Genomic DNA, 25,445 nt, shown 5'->3' with positions numbered 1-25,445 from the left:
AAGTTTGAGTCTAACTTTGGTCTCATTTTCATTCTTTTGTCAGATATTTCTTTCAGTTATGATGTCATTGTACTCACCAAAGACATCACTACAACAAAGTGTGACAGGGCAAGAAACACAAGTCAGACAGGTTGTAAACACTTTAGCCAGATTATCTAAATCACTTTATTTGTACATAAAACTGAAAGTGAACGCACCTGAAATGTTAATATTATGACACTGGACAACTGTGTAAACACAACTACAGAAAGTATAGTAAAGTTGAACCAGGCACGTGACGTGAGTTTACAATCTGTTAGATGTTTACGAAGGACAGTTTGGATACCATTCACTTTTCATTCACAGTTTTGTCCTCCAAATACATTTGGCTAAACTGGCTAAACTTCTTTGCCTGAAATATCAATCACAGTGTTATCAATTTCACAAGCAGATTCTTTCCCCAAAAAATCAAGCAGATACAATGCATAATGGAATTAACAAAATGCAGATAGGAGGCCATTTTATTGCCTTTAGATTAATTTCCTGCTGAAATCTTTTGCCAACATCTTTGAAACAACTTGGCAATTAAGCTTCTCACCCAAAGGCATCCTCCCTGTCATAAACTGACTTCTTGACAGCACAAACACCCCCTCAGGATTTGAAATCAAGTGTCTGTCTGTTCATTTCAGTTATGGCATAACAAAAGAAATAATTGTCTGATGGCAGAAATCCCAGATCCAGATCACCGCCAAATGAATTATTTCTTGGCTCCAGGCCGGTCTGTCCACCACAATGAAATCCGTGCCCAGTTTGCTTGAATAACCTCCTGAAAAAGGGGACAGTTAAGTCACAACTCCTTTGAAGTAAAACATGAAACTCCAGCTAGGTATTTAGCATGTACTAGGGTGGGGAACTGATTTATGTATTGGTATGCTGGAGTATTTTACCCTGTTTTCCTTCATGCACTTGTTAGCTGCCACTGTGCCGCATGTTGTATAAACACATGTTGTTGAATCAACATGCCGGTGTTGAACAGGAGCACAGTCTCTCCTGTTAGTCGGTTTTATGGGTGAATTGGAGTTGACGGGTCCTCTGCTGCACAAGCTCTCAGTAGTTGTTGGTGTTTGTTCTAACCTTGTGTTAGCAGCAGTGGGTGGGGTTTGGCTCACTGGCAAGATTTGACAGACACTGTATCTGAAGCTGTCTGCGATGTTCTGAAGCAATAAACCCCATCAGTCTTCTTCTCCAAACAGAAAAGGAGATAAAATTCATGACCCATGTTAGGTGTTTTGTTGTTTGGGTATAACAAACGTGACGGTCAAAAGTAATGAGAAAGCAAAGTTCTGCATCTTCTAATTAACACAGGATTTGGGATTTGATCTTTTGCCTTCTCAGCCATATTTACAATGAATCACCCTAAAATTAAAAGCTTTTTTGAGGTTTCCAGGCCTTTAGCTATGGTGAGATAAACTTGTCTCCCTTTAATCATGTTTACAAGAGACACTGTAGAATAAGAAACCAGCTGATTACATGTCCTTACATAAGCCGCAACACAAAGGGTCTGTGAAGTAGATGTGATAAGACTGAAGTCGACCAATCGTGACCTAGAAAGTACAGAGAGAGGGAGAAGGGAAACCTTGTTGGAGTCTCCCAGGTGGGAATTTAGCTCTAATGAAATCTGAATGTGAAAATGTGAAGGGCTGCTGAAGTAGCTGTGCGTGTGTTTTTTGTGTGTGCCTGTGTCTGAGCACAGATGAATTATGTGGCTGTATGTCCTTGAGTATGTACGGTATGTGTGTGTGGTTGCACATGCTTGAGTGTGTGTAAGGAGTGTATGAAAGTGTGTGTGTGTGTGTGTGTGTGTGTTGGTGCAAGTGTGTGTAGTGTTGTTTTGTCACATTGAAAATATGAGATGTACTTAAATAGAGCCGTTTCAGTTCCAAGATCTCTGCCCACCTCAGTCTTTGTTGTGTGTTGTGCGTACATGAAACCTCACAACTTTCAACAACAGAGGTTTGTGTGTGTTTTGTTTTTGCAGTGGTTGGTATGCTCATCTTTGGAAAGAGAACTAAAACATAATATTGATTGTGATGGGCTACATGTCCACTATTATTGCCTGTGTGTGTGTGTGCACGCTCTTCGTCTCTCTCTCTCTCTGTGGGAGCTCCATGCTGTGGTCATTTCCCTTCTCATCATCATTGAGGCTTTTTGCAGACAGAGGGAGGAGATTTTTTTGCTGTTGAATTGCTGTAATTAGAAAAGGATTTCAACTGCACTTAAACACTTTGACTCTGAGGTAGTTTGGCAGTTCAGAGGCACGGTGCATTTTGATTTTCCTTCATCTGTTGAATGCATAGCTAACAGCTAATTGAAAAACCAGTACGGCCCGACATTTTAGTGAAGTATTTCAGCCCGTGTTTGGGAAAAACTGGCTACTTTAAAGAGCTGTGAGGCAGAAACCCAACACATCCCAGTGATTTAACTGGAGTGTTTCTGCAGCAAAATTATGATATAGAGTGAAGCAGGAGAATCAGATGAGAACAGCTACTGAAGATGAAGAAGGAAACAAAACAGTATGAGAACCCACTAGCCAAATTATATGGAATATGTGCAATTTGACACCAGTAATTCAATCACCTGTTAATGTACAGTGTAATATACAACATAAATCAAATGATAGGGAAAAAAGGAATATAAAGAAGACAAAATGGAAAAATGCAGAGAATCTAGTAAACAAGGATGTTAAACTGACATAAACTTGTAAAAGTGCTGTTTGGTTCTCATATTAGCAAAACCATCTGTTGGACAGTGTGACCATTTTCAATGCATAGTTTTAGAAGAAAACTGTGTGCTATACACGCCTGCGGACTAAAAACCTAATAATTTTGCAGATTTTTAAGTTCACTTAGTATGAACTAAATTCACTGCACTGCACTCACATTCAATGCACTGCACAACAGAAATGATGCTGAATGCTTTTTCTTTTTCAGATTTGACATGTCAAAGGTTATTTCATTCTCAATGTCATCTTATTCTTATAGACCAGCAGGGAAGGGAAGAAGGAGACTGCAAGCTAGTTAACACGGATGTAAATAATGCTGGATCTGAAGTATTTTAAAAATCACCATTGTGAGTGTTTTATGAGGAGAGAAATGGACGGAACATGCATGTTAGACCTCAAGGATACACACTTTTTGGTGAATAGCACTAAATTTAAACATCATTTTGTTAGTTTACAAGAAAACTCAGCACTCTGGCTGGCAAAGTAAAACATGCCTCCTGCCTGTAACACCCGAATTTCCCTCGCAGAGGATTAATAAAGTCTTGTGTCTACAGTCTCCTTCTCATCTGTCTGTTTCTTTTTGCCTTTTTGTTGTGTCTCTGTTACTGCCACTGTAACCTCAGGGGCCACCGTCCTATTATGTCTTGTCATGCCTCACCTGTTGCTGCGCTGTAGTGGAACTTTCTATGTTCTGACAGAACCAGTCAAATTTGGTTCTATGAAGCCCCAGTGGCCTAATGGATAAGCCACTGGCCTCCTAACCCAGGGATTGTGGGTTCGAGTCCCATCTGGGGTGATTGACAGCAGAGTGGCGCCGAGGAAGCATGCTGGCCCAGCGGTCAATGGATCGAAACCATCCTCTGCTATCACTGTTTTACCAGGTGATAGCTGCAGAGCAGCACAGCAATTCAAAAACACATGAATGACAGACTCTCAGACAATCTCTCACAAACGAAAAAATTCATCGACACTGCTAATACACAAACAGCACAAAGTCGTACGAACTGTGAAAATAAATACAACAGAAAAATAGTCATCCTTTTGGTGAATAGGTATCTTTTTCTATCAGCATTTTTCCAGCTGATTTAGCCATTTCAGTCAAAGGGGCCATGTGTTCTGATGGCTGACAATGTCAGATTAGTAGCAGCCTCTAAGACAAAGACAAAATCCAAAACTAATGTACTGACAAATACAGCACTAAGTGGAACAGCTTGATTTTTGACCTGACAGGGAGTGGGAATGGGACCAGACCAGTGTGTAGCATGTTGGAAAAACTGAGGAGTAGAAAGAGATACCTACCTTAGTCTTCCCACCAAATGGATGACCATTTTTCTGTTGTATTTATTTTCACAATGTGTGTGACTGTGAGAGATTTGGATTGTTGTTCATGTGTTTTTGCAGCTATCACCTGGTAAAATGCTGATAGCAGAGGATGGTTTCGATTCATCGACCTCTGGGTTATGGGCCCAGCACGCTTCCTCTGTGCCACTCTGCTGTCAATCACCCCAGATGGGACTCGAACCCACAATCCCTGGCTTAGGAGGCCAGTGCCTTATCCATTAGGCCACTGGGGCTTCGGAGGACCAAATTTGACTGGTTCTGTCAGAACATAGAAAGTTCCACTACAGCGCAGCAACAGGTGAGGCATGACAAGACATAATAGGACGGTGGCCCCCGAGGTTACAGTGGCAGTAACAGAGATACAACAAAAAGGCAAAAAGAAACAGACAGATGAGGAGGAGACTGTATAGCTGCAAAACATGTATAAATTGTAACTTCTAATGCAGTATAAATATGGTTTGTCATGAAAACATCTTTAATGTCTTCTGTGGCTCTGTGGGGAGATTTCAAAGGTATTAATCGGACAGGGAAAGACGAAGCCATTTACCAGGCATGGATGGTCTAGTGAAAGATGCTATCAAACTGTATCATGTGAAGTGTGGGATCCACTGTTTTTGGAGCTTGACCCATACTTGGAACTAAAAGTCAAAATATCTTGGGTTGTGCTGCGTCCATTTTGACAATTCTTTTGAAATTAATCTGTCTAATCTCTGCAAGTCCCCCATGAGTACAATGAAGTTGAACTGACCATAACAAATTTAAATGGTAATTGTAATTTAAATGACATCGGTCAAATCATGTATTCATGTTATTAAAAAAGGGCGAAGCACAATCATTTCCACACAAACAGTGAAAACAAGATAGTGGAGACACATCATGAAATGATCCCGTCCGCTGCTCTTTTTGTTATTGTGATCTTGTATAGCGGAGACATACTGCCATTGGAACCAGACAGACCTGCCAGTTAATTGTCCAAAATACGCATCATGCTGAGCGGTTAGACTGACAGAGAAAGAGGTCCTTTCAGTGTCTGAGGGATTTGTTGTAATTGTTGAAGTGTAATCAGACTGACTGACCGGGCAGCTTCATGTGTCTGAAACAAAAAACAGCTTTAAATGCTTAAATACATGCCTGATTACCTCCTAAGCCCCCATCTCTCTCCTAATGACGAAGTTATTCCACTTATTCACTCAATCTTCATGTCGCCCATATTCAGGAGTCGGCTAATACACACACACACACACACTGAGTTGTGTTTCCATTAGACTTGGAGATGTTACATAGACTTACCCTAACCATATCCTTAACCACCACTTACCTAACCCTACCCCTGATGTGTGTAAGTCTTCACCAGAAAATTTCATGATTTACATTATGGGGACTTGCATTTTCTCCCCACAAGTCAGGCGAGTCCCACAATGAGTAATACACACACACATGCTCGAGTGTAATGAGTCCATTATCCCAGCCATTCAGTAGACGGCAGTGTGATTTTCTTGATGAGATGGCAGTTAGTGATACCATTTCTTTACCACACACATGCACAAATGGGACATTAGCTGAAACATGTTTAGCGGTGCACAGCACACAGAACGATTGAACTAATCACATTGGGCACACCATAGAACACACACACACAACTGTGGTATACCTGAATAAACACAGTCATGCAGATGCCAGAATACACACATACAAGCATGTAAACATGCAAAACCATAATTATAGGGAGATCCTATACCTACACTCATAAAGACACACACACACACACACTGCTGTCACAGATCCATCTCCAGCCACTTTGTAAACTAAACTAAAAGTCACGTGAGAATATAAAGATTCATTGTCGCAGTCACAGAGTAAAACTCCATAAGTGGCTCAGAGGAGGTTTGGATGGTTTATTAAGTCAGCATGAATCTATTTCCACACATAGAGAGCCATGTTTTATTCATACAGCATTCACATTGTGAATTGGTTTGCAATAGAAATGTAATGTTAATCAGTCACTGGAGAATATTTGAATTGAATCAGATGAGTTTGCTTGGTATGACTGGAAACATTGGCCTTGACCTTTGACCTCTATACTGCTGATTGCCTGTGATGGTTGTAATCTGAACATTTAAACTGCTGTTTCCCTCAGTGTCTTTTTGGACAAATGCCCAAATTATAATGTAAATGTAAATGGGTCCTTTTTCATGCTATTAGCATGCAAATTGCATGGTTATTCTACACAGTAGATTAGCTCATCGGTGTCCAGATGCTTGTTTGCTCATGTGCATGTGCATGTGTTTATAAAATTCAATTTAGTTTTCTTAGGAAAATGCAAATAACAGCTGCAGTTTGAATATATACTCAAATACCTTCATTTTTATCTGTTGTGACTTAATGTTGCGCAGACATCCCCAGGGACACAACTGGTGAGGAAATTTAAGGAGCCATAAACACCTGTTTTCATACAAAACCCAGATGAACCGGCTGTTTTCAATAAAGTACAAGGTCATTGTGTACCAGGGTACACTTATATGGAACTACTACTACTTCGGTAAAATTCTCAACAGATAACCGGTATTTATACCAGGATGTCTACATTAAGCCCCAGTTTTATCTGATCCATTGTCTGTTTATACATTTTTTGTGCTGTTTTTTTGGTGCTGTTGAGGTTGCAGTTTTGGAGTATGTTGTACACCGTCCTCCTCTTTCCCCTGCCTCACCTTTCTCTTCGCTCTGTGTACTAATAAAGCACAAAAGCCTTCAGAGTGATATTAAAAATCAAGAGATATTTCATTATTCATTTATTCTTTCAGATCTGTTTCTATCTAGGCCAGTGCTTTCCAGGCTTAGGGCTGGGATGTTGCTGAGATGTGGATTTCACAGCGACGGTTATCTAGCACAGAATCAGGCTTTTCTCGATTATTAATTTTAATGGAAGCGGTCCCCAACAGTGGTGCTGCCATTGCTTGTCACTTTTGAAGTCAAACTGCAGCTGTTTGCTCATCCCACACTTTTGAAAAAATCAAGTAGACCTTATTTTTTAAGTTGTTTTCATACTAATTTGAAAAAATATGAAGTGTAGCTGTAACATTTAAAGTCACTTCTCAGAATATTAGGAGTTGATTAAATTTTCTTCTGCAACTAAAGTTTAGGTATAACTTAGATATAAAAAGCCCTGATGAAGGGTTTCAGTGCTTGAGGGTCTACTCCTCTCTCTGGACAGAGACTGAGAAAAAAGTCTAATTACATCCTTGTTTTGGCAACAACAGCCTGACAACAGTGGACATGCTGTAAATTTACCCTCGAGAGGTTTCTGGTGTTAATATTAGAGGCTATCTTTAGCTTGAACCCTGCAATTAAGCAAAAAAAACCCCACAAGCTTCATATTTCTTCCATTTCCCTTAAGTATTCATTTACTCCAATCTGCTCTGCTGTCAATGATCTGAGTTTCTCACCTCTCCTCCCTGGCTCTTACTGTGTGTCAGCATTTCTTTCCTACATAACATTCAAGAGATGTAAGAAAAGGTTTCACTCCTACTGCTCAGGTGCACAAGTGGCCAGGGGATTTAAGTCAAATGCAGTGAGAGAAATTCCAAACGGAAAAAGAAGAAAAGTAGCCAACCGTTTGAGTTAAAGCAAAATAAATGAATCATTTAGGTTGTATTGGCCTGGAAAAATTTCGAGTAACTCCTCACTGGATGTCTGGGGTTGTTTTCCTTTTCAGTTTTGTGCAGACGTGTATTTCTCACTGCATTCCTTTCACTTTAGCTGCCTGAGGAAATTTAATCCACAAAGACGCACTTGACTTGTTGGTCAGCTAGAAGCCAGAGGTAGACTGGATCAACAGTGCTAAGACCAACTCTAACCAGTGGTCTACCTCATTAGCTGTAGATTAGTGCAGGCTGGAGATGCAGGATATGAGGGCATGTAGACACGTCACAGATAGTCCCTCACAAATGAAATATCATTTTTTCTTTAATGAATGTGAATAAAGTGAATTTGATCAGTGGAAATTGGCAGCTAGTAGACTGCATGTACACATGTGCTTGAAACATTTGATCTTTAACCCTTGGTGTTAGCGATCTGACATTCCCATGGCTGCATAAACAAGAAGAAGCCACAAGAATTTGATTCTCCGTGGTTTTTCAGTGATGGAAAGATCAGACAAGTGCCACAAAAGGTTGGAAGTCAGACTTCCTTTTCCTGTTTAAATAGAGCCAGGACTTATCAGAAAATAGAGACGATGTACAGTCACAGATAGTGGTTTTTATCGTCTGGCCAGCCTTTAAAGTAGGGATTCGTCATAAATTTTACCATCTGAACTCACTGCAGACATCATCTATAACCTTCACAGGACAGCTACTGTCCTGTTGCCCGCCCATTTCTAAGATGTAGAGATATTGTTATTGCCCATTTGCCAAAGCAAGTGTCCACGGAGCGTACCATATACGTCTAACATGCTTTTAGGCTGAGCCAAGAAGTAGAAGCCAGAAGATAATTTAAAGACTGCAGTGATTTTTCTCTCTGATGGGTTGGGAGGTACAGAATATCTAGCAAAGTGTTGACTTAACTCTTATGTAGTTAAATTACTCACTAGTCCGTGACAGGACACAGTAGTGCTTTTCTTGAGTATCTGTCACCAACCCAGGCCACTAAGTGTTGGTTGTTTCCTCTTGTAAAAAAGTCGGAGTACAGAGTCGTAAACCTCAGCCTCAGCCTCAGCAGTATGATTGACAGATATGGTACTGACTTAACTCAATCCAAAGCTCTAAAGTCAGGTTTTTGGCCATTTTTGCCAGAGGTGTATTATGTATTTTGAATGGATTGCAATAAAATTTGTGAGACACATAGTTCTCGGGATAAGGAGTAACAGGAATTTAGGAATTCAGATATAATTTAACATCCAAGAAAGTATGCTGCTGTTACTGTAAGTGTGGTGTGAGATGGTATGGTTTTGTTGCGAATGATGCTATTATTGGCAGAGGTTTATGCTCTCAGTGCAAACAGTTGTTGTACCTCAGTAGCATATGAGCATATTGGTTGGATGAATATTCTACTTGGTTTAAGGAAACCAGCACCTGTAGTGTTTTTCTCTTCGTCTCTTTCTAATAGATCAGGATGGGACAAAGGGGTCTGGTTGTAGCTCCTCATCAAGAACATCTGTCTGTGTAGCTGTGGGCACAGCACTTAACCACCAACAATGTTCTCTGGGCGGCTCCCACATGAGACTGTATGCAACTGTGTGAATATGAAGCAGAGAAAACAATGAGCGTTCTCAGTGAACCTTCTTAGATAAACAAAGATGAAAAAGTCAGTCAGAGTACGAAGTAAACAGCGATTGGACTATGGTGTGTGTATGCAGCAGCAAGGTGACCCAGGCTGAACAGTCTGATGATGATGAATAATCATATGCGCTGAGGTCACAGGTCAAGCTGTCCACGTGGGTCTGGTCTGTCAGTGACACAGTCCAGACGTAGCTCATAGTGTGTTTGGCTATAATTCTGCTGTGGTTTGTGAGTGTGTGTGTGAGAGAGAGAGTGCTTGCATGTGCATGTGGTCATATGTTTGAATGTGTGAGAAGATTTGAGCCTGTGTGAAACAGTAAGAAGCAGTGAGTAGAGACTAGTTTGTGTGTGTTTGAGTGATCAGTGGGGTCGGGATGGCCTAGGACAGGTTGGAAAATGAGGGGCAGCAAGTATTTCATATTGTTGTTGTGTCCTGTGAAGTGTGTTATAGTAGTAGCAGAGTTTGTGGATCAAGGGTCCCCCAATGGAGAGACAGCATGTCAGAGCTTTGGATGATTGTTCAATGTCTTCATGGTGTACTGTGACATCTCACAGCAGGAATTTGTAACACCAAGGAAGACCTGATCAGATGCAGTCAGTCACACACCTCTTGAAAGACAGAATAGTGTGGCGTAAGAGAGAATGACAGGGAGATTTTGCTGTTGTATGTATGGCAATGTGTGTTAGAGATGATTTTGTGCATGTCTTAACATGAGTGCCCATCTGTATGCCTATAGGCTTTGTTCCCAGGCTTATGCAGGCCTTCCGCTGTAATTGCAACAGTAATTGGTGAAGTGATAACCCCATTTCCACAGGAAATGTGCCCCGGTTTCCTCGCCCCCGCCACCATCATCCCCCTGTGGTGGCGCAGCCAACAAAGTCCTCCCCCTGGGAACGCTGCACCAGACAGCTAAAGTTCCCTGGGGCCCGGCAAGTAGACGAACAGACGGACAAAGGCAGGCAGAGAAACAAAACTCCACACATGTGTAGCTTACCAACACACTGACATGGACGATGCTGTAGGCTGTGAGAGAATAATTGGAAAGATTAATGATAAGTGTAGCTTGTCTGCGTGTTTGTGCACGTAGCAAAAAGTGGTGTGTCTGGATGTGGAAGCGAGAAAGTCACTGTAAAACACCAGGAAAATAACAAAGTCAGACTCCCATGAGTGAGATAAGGATTGAAAGTGAGACTTGAATCTTTCATCATCCTTTCTTTCATTTGTGTCTTATATGTCACCTATATTTCACTGTGCCAGTGCAAACTCCTGCAAGGCTTACAGAACTATTTTTATATTTTATTTGAAATGTGTTGCAAGTCCTGCTCAGTTGGGAAAGTTTCTTCCCTAAAACTTGTTACTGCTCACAAATGGTGAAATAATCCAGCACTTGCTGCTTGTTAACCAAATAAGCAAACCTGCTACCTGTCTAGTAGTGTGCAGGTCCAGTCGTCACCTCAGTCCTGATGTGTTGTTGCAATGCCAGCATGGAAAAGCTGCCGTGCTGGCACTCACTGGATGTTTAATGGATACTTTGCCGAGTTGTTCTGTCTTGCTGCTTTCCTCTGTTGTTGCTGTTGCTGCGCCTTGGCTACCTTGGCAGATTTTTTGAGAATCTGGCTTGACCTCTTGCTATTGTTATCTACAGCCTAATACAGGTATAGCACTGATATTGGACTGTTCAGCTGCTCTATGTTTGAAACATCTTGACAAACAATTTTAGCAGATACCAGTTATCCAATTAGAAACAACTGAGGATTAATGTTTGCACTGTGTGCCAAGTAGTTGATGAGATAATTCACGCAGCTGATCATTAACCCCTTGTCGCGAATTCGCGTCATACTGCTTTAATCCACATTGCAGCCGAATCGTGCATGCATTCCTCTAATGCCGGTTTGTGCATATTCAACACTCACCTGCCTTTTGAATGGCTTTTATGATGCACATTTATGAATTCTGAAAAACAAGTATTTTTATTGCATTTAAGCATTAACGCCTGTCGTCGCTAATTTGCATCATACTTAAATTTCTATCTATTGTATGTGCTACAGAAAAATTAACAAACTCCTCTTAATTTAGGATCAATTTGAAAGCAAAAACACAAAGGATTCATTTTTTTATATAATTCTAAATAAATTCAGGCGGTTAATGTAAAATCATCCTTGATTTGCCTCTTCTAATCTAATCTAAGATATTGACTAGTGTGCTGTATGTTTTGCCTTTAGTAGTGTATTTTACTCGCAAGTGTCCATGTGAAAATATGTTGCTTACAAAAAACAATCTCAGTCTAAACCAGCAGGATCAGCACAAAACAGAAGCTATCATCTTGGATCTTGGCATCCATTTTGCAGTCTTCTTGCTTATGTGCAGGTGTGTTTGTTCATGAGAATTGCCCGGATCCAGACACACTGTTGTGTGTGCATGTGTGTATGTGTGAGAGTGATGCAGTGTAGGAATGTTCTTAGCTGTATCACAAGCCACACATTTTCTCTAATCACATCGAGGTCCATCACAGCTCCCATGACCGGCAGCCTTTAATCTAATATTCACCATGGATAAAAATACCTACCGCTAACACACACACGCACACATGCACACACACACACTGATGAATGCACAAACAGTATATAAACAAAAACAAGACACTCATGGAGCCAGGCAGGCAGACATTTGTAATAATATAAAGGAGCCATTCACGCCCAGACATGATCAGTGTGTGTGTGTGTGTGTGTGTGTGTGTGTGTGTGTGTGTGTGTCTGTGCGTGCGTTTTGTACCAGTCGGATTATGTCCCAGCATTTCTGTTCCTTTACATCTTAACCTTTTCCTTCTTTGATTCCAAGTGACAGGAGTCAGAGGCCAATTGGCTCAGATCAGAGGTCACGACCCTCATTGACCCCGCTGTCAACATGCTGCTGATAAGAGTGGCTGCACTCAGCAGGCATGTGTGTGCGAGTTTGTACATGTGTATGCAGAATGAGCAGATCGTGCTGCTTGAGCAGAAGCAAGATTTGCTTTTATAATTACCTATTTTAGATTTCTTCACACATCATAGCACCATGCGGCTGTAAGATGGTTACGGTAAATTAAGCGAAATTCTTTGCTACATCTTGTAGGAGTCAGCTGCAACAATAGTGAAAGTTAAAACTCAGTATTTAACTATGAAAACTCATCACAAAGAGCTTTCAGCAGAGATTTGGTTTTTCAAGTGAAGTTTTGAAGTTTTCAGTCTGTATCATGCTTTTTGTCAGGAACATAAAAGTCAGTGGATTGTAGATGTTATTATATAGTCTTTGTGAGAGTAAATGCTAAAAACAATTACAAGCCACAGAATCGAAGATGGAGTGATCAGTTCTGAAGAAGTATTGCACATAATAGTAATTATATGTTACTCAGCCAGTCTCTTCATAAAATGTGATTATACTCACTCTTTACTTTTAAACTGGCTTTTCCCACAATACAAAGTGCTTTCTGATGTTTTTCTGATATTCTTTTCTTTATGTTCTCCTCTCCCTGCGACATGACAACTCACTCAATCTGATACGAAAACGGTATCAGATTGTTCTTCCAACTTCCAACGCAATTTGAAGACATTTGGGAGCCGAGAGCCATTTAAACAAAATCAATTTTAATTGAGAGTGTCTGAAAAGGCTGCAGAGTTGGAGAACAGATTGCCTTTGGGTCGATAAAATATCACAAACTGCCACAGATGAATGCTGAAAGTTTCACACTTCTCAAAGCCTTCATTCAGAAGTCACTGTGCACTGTGAGGTGAACTGGCTGACCTTTCCTGACCGTGTTTGGTTCATAATGGCTGAAGCTCTAATTTCGTCTTGGCAGGTGTGTGTGTCTTAATATCCTGCTGAATGTTTGTTAGTGACAGACAGCCAGGCTGTGCAGCACAGATGATGCTTTTTGTATCCTGAAAGATCTGTAAATGTATGCGGTTGGAATGCGTGAATGTATGTGTGTGTGTGTGTGTCCACACATGCGTGAACGTGTGTGTGTGTCCTCCCATTTACTAAATGGCTTTGATGTCTTGGAAAAATGCGTCATTATTCCAAACTGCCCTCTTTCTTTCAGCAGTGCATGCTTATGGTTGTATGAGACACAGGGGGTAAGGGGGTTGGGGGGCTGTGGTGAGGAGGCAAGGCCAAGAGACACCCCTCAACACACCACACACACCCCCTCACAAATTATGTCGGCATGGTTGCTGTTGCCAAGGCAACTGTCCCAAGAGTAAGGGTGGGGTGGGTGCAGCTGGTGTTTCACAGCTCAGTCAGGGGTGTGTGTGTGTGCACATGCATGTGGAGAAAAGAATGTGTTTTTTTTATCATAGTGAATAAGAGCCATTCAGGGTTGTGAGGTCAAGATGGGAGACTGGGGCAAAATTTTCTAAACAATCGTTGTGATGTTGGTGCAGGATAAAGAAAGCAAGACATAGCTGTAACTAAGCTGAAATATTGGGATGGCGTGTGTGTGTGTGTGAGTGTGTGTGTGTGTGCTCTAAATCTAAATTTGTTTCAATATTGAACATGTGCTGCTGACTCGCCAATTGCACTACTTTTCTATCTTTGCAAGTGTATGTATCTGTGTGTGTGTGTGTGTGTGTGTGTGTGTGTATGTGTGTGTGTGTTTACAAAGGCACTCTCAGTTCCCTCTTGCAGATCTGAGTGTCATCCTCCTTGCTATAGTGCTGCCTTAATGCACTCTGAAGTGAGGATATGAGCTGGATTTCAGGCTGTCTGACCCAATAGGATCTTGTGACGCTAACAGATGCTGAATGTTGCTGGTGTTTCCACTGCAAAAGCAGTTTCATATTCAGTTAAGCTGAACTTTTCCCTTTACGTTGAATTAAGCAAGGTTGTGCTGTTCTTGGGGCACACACACTGTAATTCAGATGAATTGCTGGATGCTTGAGTAGGCAGAGCAAGGCAGGAATTCCACCAGGGTTAGATTCCCCGTGAAGCGGGTGCCAGAAACGTCTTACCTTCAAATGGAAGTCATGAGGTTGTAGTTTCAACATGAGAGGTTGAGAACAGGATATGCTCGGAATTCAAATAGTTTACCCAGGAACAAAACTTGACATTGCTGTGTAATATTTTCAAAATTGCAAAGAATGAGTTTGTGTTTGTTGCAGTTCAACATTATATTTAGACACAAATCCTGGAAACTGGAAAACAGGAAACACAACCACACTTGAAAGCACCTTAAACCCTCTACACGACAGACAACTCACAGCAGTAAATGCACAGGTGTTGTTCATAACAGTAATAATTGCTGCATTACAATGATGTGTTCTCTTTCAGGGCCTGGTACTGTCCATGCTGGCTCACTGGTTTGGCATACTGGGCCACCTAAACCGAACAGAGCCATTGTTAGTGTTCTTATACCTGTGCTTTTTCTTGCTATGATGAGTGAAGATGTGGTCCGTGGAGCAAAACGGGTATTGGAATGAGTTGTACAGGGCATATTTGGACATCAAAGAGGACTTTTTTGAATGTCTTAAAAGATTTTAGATTAATGGTAGCTGAAATGTTGGCTAATTTAGCTAGCTCGTGTGGAAACCGTAGCCTGTCTGACTCCTAATACGACAGGTTGAACCGGCACAATCTTCAGAAATGTTCCTAATTGTGTCGCTTATTTGGCTCAAGTTAATAAACACAGCATCCCATTTAGTTTCTCTGCCAGGGATCCATGTTCTGACACTGATGATGCCCCCTGAGCTGTCCTGATACAGCTCTCAACTTGGTGGATGACAATTTTAGTATTTGTTGTAGACATTTTTTTTTTACTCTGCATCTTGTATTATTTTCCAACATCAGGACATGTTGTCAGTAATTGCTTATCCAACCCACAAATCTGTCTGCATATAAACATACATTGTGAATATCTGTATCTGTATGTATTTATACATTTTCTGGGTTTTGAAGTTCCCATTTGTTAGCAGAACATTTTGATGCTACAATTCATAGCTAAGATTTGGACAAGCAAACACAAGCAATCAGCCACATTCAGCTCTAGCTACTGTTGAAAATGATTGTTAACTTTTGACTTTTCTTTGAGAACTGTCCAGTTTTTCGCATATGTGATGCATTGCTGCTGCACAGGAATTGTTTGGAAGAAAAGTCTTCTCAGTGAACTGTTTCAGCCGTAGGGCAACTAAATGAAAAAACTTGGCCAAAACAAACAGAAAAAAATCATGATTCTGTTGATCTCATTGTGCTGCTGATACACCCACTGGGATTAACGAAGCCAAGATCAGTGTGAAGCAAAACAATTTTACCTCTTTGACCGTTTGCTGAAAATTAACACATACCCAGTGGCTAATAGGCAAGATTTCCCACTGAGCTAAAGTACAAGTTTCTACCATCTGCCTTTAGTGTGCAGAACTTTCCTCTCCTACTGGGGCTGTCTCTCTGTTTCAGATTATTTCTCCATTTCTACTGAGTCATACCTTCTTCTCTCTTTTCCTCTCCTCATTTCCTTTCTGCTCATCCATCTCTTGTGTTTTTGCCTGACTGTCAGCATGTTGTGGTTCCTCTCATTGCTGTCTCCAGCATCAGTCTTTCTTCCTCCCCCTTCCCCTTCTTCATCCTAATTTCTCAACCTTTTTTCTCCATTAGTCTCTACCTTTCATTTTTATTTTTGTCATTTTTTCTACTCCTGTCTTGTTGCACAGTCACTCTGTCTTCCCTGCTCTTTTCTCACCTGTCAGATGTCCAATCATCATTTTTTAACTCAGTCATCATGTCATTTTTCTCTCACTCTCATCTCGCCTTTTACCTGTTTTTTTTTTCCATTGGCCTTTCTCACCCCTCTCCTCCTTCCCAGTCCACCTATCTAGCCATCATTTTTCACTCTGTCATTACACTACAATTCCCCCCATCCTCTTGGCTACTCTTCCCCTTCATCCTCCCTTTCTCACTTGCTACCACTTCCTCCTCAATCCACTCATATGCCCATCATTCCCCCACCCTGTCATCGCAACATGATTTTTTTACAGGCACTCTCTCCTCTACCCTCATCAGCCTGTCCTGCCCAATCCCCACCTGTCTTTTCCCATTGGGCAGAGTTGTGGAAACCTGTCATGCCACCATGTTTGACATTTTGCCGAGTTTTGATAAGGTCCAAACAAATCTGATTGAAGTTCCTGTGAATTTAGTTAATTGTGATGGACTTTCTCACACCCCCTTTGTCTGGTGCCAGTTAAACACACATAAAGTAATACATATGGATGCAGCTGTGACTTTACACATAGGTTTGTGAAGACATGTCTGAAATCTGGGGTTTACTGCTCTCTGGTATACCTAATTACGAGAGCAAGAAAATCCATATTTGTGGGAGTGCATGGAGTTGAAAAGGGATGGACAAACAACCCCGGCATTCCCTGAATATTAAAGCTTAGCTGAATATTACAGCTGATGTAGAGAAGTTTCCATGTCAGCTGGTCATCTAGCATGTTCTAGGGCTGCCCAAGGGTCTTCAATTACACATTCCCAGAATACTTTCACAGGGAATATGCTGGGAGTCATCCTGTTCAAATGCAACTTAGAAAGACGGAAGGGTTTTCCCAGTCACTATAATACAGCATAGAGTTTTTCTTGCACCAGCATATTTGATTCATGAGAACGTCATCACCACTACACCCAGTATTGGTTTAATTTGCTCTTTATGTAAAGTTGAACTGTTGAGATGAAATGTTTCCTACAGTTTGTACAGATGAAATTCTCAATCTTAAGAAAAGGAGCACCACAGTTATCTCAGAAGAGGACAGAAACCTGCTTTTCAGCGGCTCAGTGTGGTTGTTCAGTGCCTCAGAGTGTGAATGGTCTTGTTCTCACCCAAACACCCAATTTGAACAATCTGTTCACGGTGAATTTGTCTCTCACTCTCACCCCAGTCTTTCTTTTGCCACATCCTTGTGCTGTATTTCATATCCAATCTGTTATTATTTCATGGTCCTTCTCAGCGATCTCGTCTCATTTCTTTCCAATGGCACTCCAGCACCTGAACAGTGTCCCAGTTCTCACCATGCTCGGCAATCTCTCCCTTCGGTTTTCCCTCCCTTCCCCTCAGTGTTCACTCCTCAACATATTTCATTTATCCAAAAGTCTTCTCAACTTTTCATAACTCTTTTCAAACCACATAAAAAGAGCAGCTACAGCAGTGCTGAAGGTTTTCATTCATTACTTTTTCTTAGATACCACATCTGCTCCAGTGAACTGTAGTTGAGATAATTGCTGTGTGTGCGGAGAGGCAATGCTGTTTGGGCATATTTTCAAGAATAAGTGACAGCCGCAGCCAGAAAACAGATTTTGTTTGATAGATTTGTGTTTGCTGGGTTCTCAATGTGGGTGGGAAAAACAGAGGTACTGTAAGAAGAGTTTGTATCTTTGTGTTTTGTAACCCTTCGATACGCCCTACACCCAGATAGTGTTGACAAATTACAATTTTTTTTTCATTTCTGTAAAAAATCAAACTTGAGAATGACTCAAATTGGCAAAACATACAGCCCAGAAGAAGTTACAACAAGTTATAACTTTATCAGGCTGCACTGAAACCTGATGAAGACAGATACATCAACAGGCATGTCTGTACAAACACATAAAGTGAATGAGTTCGTTTTCTTTTGCAGTTTCACATTTGACGTTGATCTTTACATAAATTGGTTGACACTGGCAGAAAATCAGTGAGTTTCTCATACACACTTGACTTCAACATCCTTTGTAATTCAGTGAAGTAAAGCTGCTAGGTTTGAATGATTGATTTGGGATGGGGAGCCATGCTGGGAGTTAACACCCTCCTGATGCTGTAAGGAATAATGACCAGATTATATTCTGTATGCTCTTTGTGTCAGCTCAGATTCTGCTGCTTGAAGAAACAGGACGTGTGTTTGAGAGGGAGTGGTTGAATGCTTTAACAATCCAAAACTATACATGATCTCTCCTTTAATAAGAGTGAGCTGAGTTTGCTGCCGCAGTGAAAGATAATAAATCATTAATATCTCCTTTAACTCCCCCCTAAGAGTAAACCAAAATTGTGTGCTAAAGCTGCACAGGGCAACAATTTATGTTAATTATAAGATCTATTATCATCCCATGTACAGGTATCCCATTTCTCCTTAGGGTCTGGTTTATACACTTAGATTGGAAAATGTACTCCTCTACATATACCATTTGGTATGACGCAATAAGAGAGTATGCTGTGTGCAGTTTGCTAACATTATCGGTTTTGAAATTCGAATAGGCTACAAGCTCTTTCTTCCACTCACTGCTATTTAGAGCTGACAATGTGTGAAGCCATGTCTGGTGCTGCTTTAAAGCCTTGTGTATATGTTTATGCTTTTATCTTTGTGAGCAGATGCCAAGTCCAATCCACTTGGCAGTTAAAATATGAAAGTTAACACAAGACAGACGGACGTGCGATGTCTTCATAGTTTACATGGTGCAACACTGTAATCATTTAAAAAAAATGTCATCTGCACGGCCCTTATCTGTGCTTTCAGGATTGCTCGTTATCATGCAGTCTGTCTGGAGATGTAGTTCAGGTACAGTGTGTCTGTATGAAAGTGTGTGTGCATGTGTTTGTTCACAAAAGATACATTACAGTTTCTTTTGTTTGACCCGTTTGTCCAGTATGATAAGAGAAATGAAGCTGCAAGACAAAACAACTGACAGTAATGGCAGATACTGTAGGTGTGGGAAAGTTTGCGCCTTTGTCCAGTGTGTTTTTTTTAATTGTTTCTCTCCCACATATCATCTCTTGTTTTCTTTTTCTCGTCCTTGTCAGAGCTCATCCAGAACGGGCGCCTGCTGACGCTGCCCCTAGTGGCAGGAGACCTGCACTCCCTGCTGCCCGACGAAGACGGGAGGCGTCTGTATGTGGCCATGAAAGATAACCTGCTGTCTACCAGTCTGGATGACATAACGCAGAACCCACGCAAGGTTAGAACCGGAGGACACGAACACATTCACATACCGTCTGAGGCAAGGTACAATACGAGCATACAGCAGAGGCACACATGGTTGCATGCATGTAATACACACATAACCAACAGTCTAATAGCAGCAAATTCACTGATGAGTCAGGCCTTTGATGGGACTAATTGCTGATGATATGAGGAAGAGAAAATCACACCCATTCAACTAATATGATTACCTATCTATCTCTAATGTCTTACCCTTATTACAGGAAATCGCATCTTTCTTTCTTAGTTCCTAATGTTGTCTGTGTTATACCTTCATAGTGATTTAGGTAGGGAATTACAGTATCTTCCACTGTCTTTCCACCTCATTACAACTTGACTGGCCTTGCTATCAGCGACTTAGGTTGGTGAAACTTCTTCAAAACGTTGACTTTTCAGTAAAAAGATACTTGTTTTTGGCCTGATGCCCAGTAATGACTACTTTTAAACGTAAGGTTGATATGTACATGAAACGTGCCATTCGTAGAACCTGAAAGCGCTGGAAAACCTAATGTTTGTAGCTTTCTGAAACGGACAAACAGATAGCAGCATAATAGCTTCCAGTCAGGCCGCACATTATTTTCTGCACATTTCCCATGTTCATGCTTCCACCGCTGTCCACAATTTTTCACTACTGCGTTGGAGAGGTAATTTGCTTTTAGACTAGAATAGCTGAAATTTGGACAAAGGCAGGAACAGATCACCTGCACTATGCTTTTAATTAAGTTAAATATTTTATTTCCTGTGATTTTTTTTATACCTGTGAGTGCTTTTGTACAATATGGCTTCTCTGAGGTAGTAGATTAATCACAAAGTTCATTTCTAGTGTATAACAACATTTTAAGACCCATGATTTTTGACAGTACATCACTGATATGAAGCTGAAAACCCAGCGACAGTGTCCTGTTCAGTCTGCGCTCTCTTGGTCCAGCTGGTCAAGTTCCCGCCCTGACACGTCACTCATCCTAATGAGGCTAAGCAAGTGTTGATGTTGACACACACTAAATCCCTGCAACGGTACAGCCAAGGGATGACAAAATGTGTCTTACATCAGTGTGAACAATATTCATACTCAATGGAGCCCAAACCAAGATTTGCAGCAGGAAACACAACAACATTTGGGTGCATACTGACATAAAATATGGGTGGAAATCAGTGATTTGAATCTGCTTCTTTGAAAAAAAAAACAAAAAAACAATGACATTAGATATAAGATATTCAGCATATCATCTGAGACACAACCCACCCAGCCCAACACCCCTTCAGACGACTCCCCTCTGGCAGGCGATACAGGACAATACATGCACACACCACAACACTGAAAAACAGCTCTATGGCCTGACAACCCCTCACCCTTCCACTGCAACACACAAATGCACATGAACACACACACCCGATTAGTCAAGTTTCTTGAATTTTGAATCTGTTCTAGGTTTGTTAGAGTGTGAGGTTTCGTGCTGCACCTTTAACATGATATCCAGACAGCCAGACAGACACGCTGACGATTTGCCAGCCAGTCTGGTTAAGTTCAGGGTCACAGCAAGGACAGCGTAAGTGCTGCCTTTTCATAACTCTGCCCTGCCAGATCAAATCAATACCCTCATCTGTCAGACACACACGAAAGTTATCAGACAGCCAAACAGGTAGGCAAGCAGACAAACAGCCAGTGAAACAGACAGACAGCAGTCAAACTGGCCAGCCACCCACTCAGCCAGGCAGTCAGCCAACAAAAGGATAGATAGTCATAGTCAGCTCATAACTCAGCTCCATACTGGCTGTAAAGTTAGATATTTGTACATACAGTATTTATAGTCTGTTTATACCGTTCCAGCTTGTGTGCAGTTTTTTCCTTGTGGTGTTAAAACCACTCTGTGCCATATTCTCTACATTTCTGTTTATTTTCTCTGTTACTGACACCCAGAGCTGAGCAGAGTCCAAGTTATTCCTACTTTTTCATTTCTTTTCTTTTAATTACTTTAAAGCTCGCACATACTTATACATATGTGCAGTGCAGTCCTACTGGCTTAATAAAACTGGCGCAGAGGGATGGAAACGCCACCAGTTCCTCCAGTCCATCCCAGTTCAGGGCAGAGTGCCGAACATGACGCTGTCGCCTTCACTCGCATTTCTCTTTGATCAGGCCAAAAACCCTCAAGGCATTCCTTCTGTGTGACGCTGCAGCTTGAAGCCAACATTACACAAAGGGTCACCAAGGGTTTCAGCGTGTGTTTGTGGCTTTTTGTTGCATATTTGTTCTTTATTCAGTCTCACTACTTCTGTTGTTTCCATTTTCTTCTTTCCTTTTCAGTGCTGGTATTCTCCACCTTCCCTTGTTTGATTTGTATAATTCCTTCCATTTTTCCATTCCCCACCAGGACCCGCATTCTGGTATGTTGTATAAACTGACAACCAGCACGCTGTTCACAGAGGTGTAAATTTCCATTAAAATGTCTGTACCTGGTGAGAATCCTTTAGCGGTGGTCCATGTTCCTGTCAGTGTGTGGTATTTGGAGATAAGGGGGGACATGGTCTCTAATCTAATCTGATCATCTTGGCTCTGCACTGGGCTCTGCGGGAATGACTGCATCAGGGACTGATTACTGGATAGACAGAAGAAATTGTTTCCCTGAAAGCACCATCATTTGCTATTAATCACTTTCAAAGAGTTGGTGTCACATTTTCTAGACTGAAACAAATTCTGACTTGTTGGGCAAAAAACCCCCCAGAGTTTTTCCTGCTGTTTTCTGGGCCACCATGCATGCACAGATGTGCGCAGAGGTGTCTTATTTCTTTCACTATCAATGATCTTTGTTAGAGTTGAGCGGTCAGAGTTTTCATCTTGCTGATATTATGCCTTTTCATTTTAAAGCGATGCAAACTAAAAAGAAACCAAATTTATGTTCCTGCATTTTCTTCAGTTATGCAGTTTGTGTGGTATGTAGAGATAAGTGAGGGCGATCACTTATCGTATCCATTCCATCTCTGCTTCACTATCCTGGTCTCTTAGGGAATGGCTGACTCAGGCAAATATTTAGATTAGTCATATAGTTGCCATTTGACACTAAGCCTCACCTCTCTGTCTACGCCTGTCTCTGTCACTCTTGTTTTCTCTGCCTCTGGTATTTTTCCAACCTACTGGTGAGGCATGAGAACAGTGGAATAATCCCAATTGGAAATTTTTCCCAATACACTAATTAATCTTACATAAACAAAAACAATGCAGTTTAATAATCCATGTTTTCATTAGAAATATGTTTTCCGTCTGTGATTAACCTGAACCCAGGCTCATTTCTGCATTGAAGATGTTAGAATAATTCATTTATTTTCTTATTTGGCAGTGATGCACATGAAAAAGAGCCTATATGAAGAAAATGAAATATAAAGTATAGTGAACTGACCTGTGTGCTGACTGATGTCAGAAAGACAAAAAGTAGGCTTCTGTGTCAGCAAACCGTCTAACCAAAACAAATTAGTGAACATTTTGCTTCCTGGCCAGAGTGCTGTCATTTCAATGTAATAGACACGAAATATGATTCTTCCAGGATTAGATAGTATCCTAACCATGCCACGTGCAGAAATAGTTTACTGCAGTAACAGATCAATTGGCAGAATTGGAATTGGTGTAATCAAACACAAACAAACAAATCTTCTGATTATGGTTTGACTTTACATGGAATGTAACCAGGGGTGTGCCCATTCAGTCAGCAAGGAAATCAGTTTATTCAAAGTAATGGCACTAGTTAGGTTATTGTGCACATGCAACAATAGTTAAAGATGCTCTAGTGACAGTCAAACGGTAGATTACATTAGTCACTATGACTGCTGCTCTGACAGCTTGCCTCGTCATCAGGACTGCCAGTTGGTTTTTACTTTCTCCTCCCTGAAGCGGCCTCACAGGAGATATTAAAATCTCCCTCTTCTCCTCCTGCCTTCTTTCATCTAGATTAGTCACGTTTTGCTGAGTTCGTAAAGTGCCTGCCAAATGCCAAAAGCCTTTTATCGTTAATTTAGAGTGAGCATTAAAAACGTTTTTTAAATCTTTAATCTCTGGCTCTTTGTTGTCTCTATCTTGCTCTCTGCAGCTCTACTGGTCAGCCAGTCCAGACCGTGTCCAAGAATGTCTCATGGCTGGGAAGGATCCAGAGGTGATTCAACACACTTACAGATACACACACACAAACAAGCTAGATTGCAAAAGCAAAGCAACATGTACCACAGTAAACTCCTGTGCATTACCGTGACTGCAGGTCATCGATTTTCAAGTCACGCAGGGACGGAAGTACATTTACACATAATCCTTCACAGATAAGGATCAGTGGCTTACAGGTCAGGTGGCATCAGCTTGTATCATCCTTTCATTCTTCCTGCTTTAATATCATACTACCACACAAGAAACTATGTAAAGAGGTATGCAACAATAAAGCAAGACAATTGCATGATAGATTACAATCTGGAGCGGAACTTAAGATGAATGAACCTCATTCATTTGGGAACAGTAAACAAACAAGAGAGCTCTGATGCTGGCAAGGATATCAAGATTCAAGTTAGCGAGATTTATTCAGACAACAGAACGACACAAAATGGGCAGACTTTGACTGGGAAGAAAACAAAAGCCTCATGCTCATTGAACAGACGTATCTTCAGTGTGGCCAGAGAGCTTCTTGTCTTTTGTGTGTAGTAACTGGTAGTTACATTGTTGCATGGTGACAAGAATTCTACCAATTTAACCACCATATCATATATGCAATAAAACAATCTTACAAAATACTGTAAATCCACTGTTATTTCTCACATTGTGGTGCCTCTCTTTGTCTTTCTCTGTGTATCTTTCTCTCATTGTCATAGTTGGAGTGTGCTAACTTCCTGCGGGTTCTGCAGCCTTTTAACCAGACTCACCTGTACGTTTGTGGCACTGGGGCCTTCAACCCCCGATGTGCTTTCATAGCTACCAGCATCTTCCAACAGGTATTTTTTATTATTATTATTATTTCAAGCACACATATGCACACAAGTAATCTTTTTCTGTTGACCTTTAACAAGCTAAAAAGTGCTCCCTCTGTCACAATGAATGGAAGAGGAATCATTGCACTAAAGTTACAGCATTGTGCTTCTTCATTTTCACTTAACCTGTGAAAGATTTCAATTTAGCACCGCTTCACGTTCACACATCTAGACTCACTCTTACCATCTGATGTGATTTCAGTTTGCTATCAATGTCTGTACATGCCCAAAGAGCTCTTTCCAGGAAGAAGCTTCACTCTGTAACACCACTGCACAACCAGGCGTGTTTCTGTAGTTCCAGCAAATCCAAATTATTCTCTCAAGGTGATGGAATCACATTCTCCCAGATAAACTTTAATTCATTTAATAATTTAAGATTATAAACTAAACCCCTTGACGCCTGAATTTATTTAGAATTATATTAAAAATTAATTCTTTGTGTTTTTGCTTTCAAATTGATCCTAAATTAAGAGGAGTTTGTAAATTTTTCTGTAGCACATACAATAGATATACATTTAAGTATGATGCAAATTAGCCTGTTGTTCAAAATTCATAGATGTGCATCATAAAAGCCACAAAATTGGCTTACAACCATTAGATTGTAACAACAACACAACGAATGTAGTTTTCACTTTGACCGGTCCGACGAGAAACCAGTGCTTGCAAAAGGTTCCGAGGTGAGTGTTGAATATGCACAAACCGACATTAGAGGAATGCATGCTCGATTCGGCTGCAATGTGGATTAAAGCGGTATGATGCAAATTCAGTGTGTCAGATACATATGGAATCAAATACAATATACAGTATGTATCGAATCTGACCCAGTGTTGTCTGATATCCCATATTAAAGGACTTGGACCGGGATTGGGGTACTTGCACCTCCAAATATAACATTAGTGCAGGATTTCAAGGACGTCAGTGATTTTTTTTTTATGTTAACAACATATAACTGGCCTTTCCTCCCCATCAGCCAAACAGCTGTAACTCCTTAATTAGCTAGCCTGCAAGCTGATGACAAGCTTTCTCAGACATATGATCTGACAGTACATACATAAATAATAAACAAAATTTAGATCAATTATATGATGAAATAGAAAAAAGTTGTC

The 25,445-nt window shown here is 40.9% G+C and overlaps 1 protein-coding gene and 1 non-coding gene across 3 annotated transcripts in view; one reads left to right on the top strand and one right to left on the bottom strand.

Moving 5' to 3' along the window:
- Window positions 1-25,445, top strand: part of sema3h (sema domain, immunoglobulin domain (Ig), short basic domain, secreted, (semaphorin) 3H) — a 53,964-nt gene that overhangs the window by 1,135 nt on the left and 27,384 nt on the right. For both annotated transcript variants that reach the window (XM_041945821.1, XM_041945820.1), the window contains exons 2-4: window positions 19,164-19,318; window positions 23,421-23,483; window positions 24,184-24,303. In XM_041945821.1, the coding sequence (XP_041801755.1) occupies window positions 19,164-19,318; window positions 23,421-23,483; window positions 24,184-24,303 (338 nt within the window). The remainder of the gene's footprint in view (window positions 1-19,163; window positions 19,319-23,420; window positions 23,484-24,183; window positions 24,304-25,445) is intronic.
- trnar-ccu lies at window positions 4,263-4,335 on the bottom strand. The gene has a single exon. It is a non-coding gene; the product is annotated as a tRNA-Arg (tRNA).

The sequence above is a fragment of the Chelmon rostratus genome, chromosome 10 (genome assembly GCF_017976325.1).
Source record: "Chelmon rostratus isolate fCheRos1 chromosome 10, fCheRos1.pri, whole genome shotgun sequence".
NCBI classification, from domain to species: Eukaryota; Metazoa; Chordata; class Actinopteri; order Chaetodontiformes; family Chaetodontidae; genus Chelmon; species Chelmon rostratus.
The sequence above is the reverse complement of the archived record's forward strand: the minus strand, read 5'-3'. Positions and strand labels throughout refer to the sequence as shown.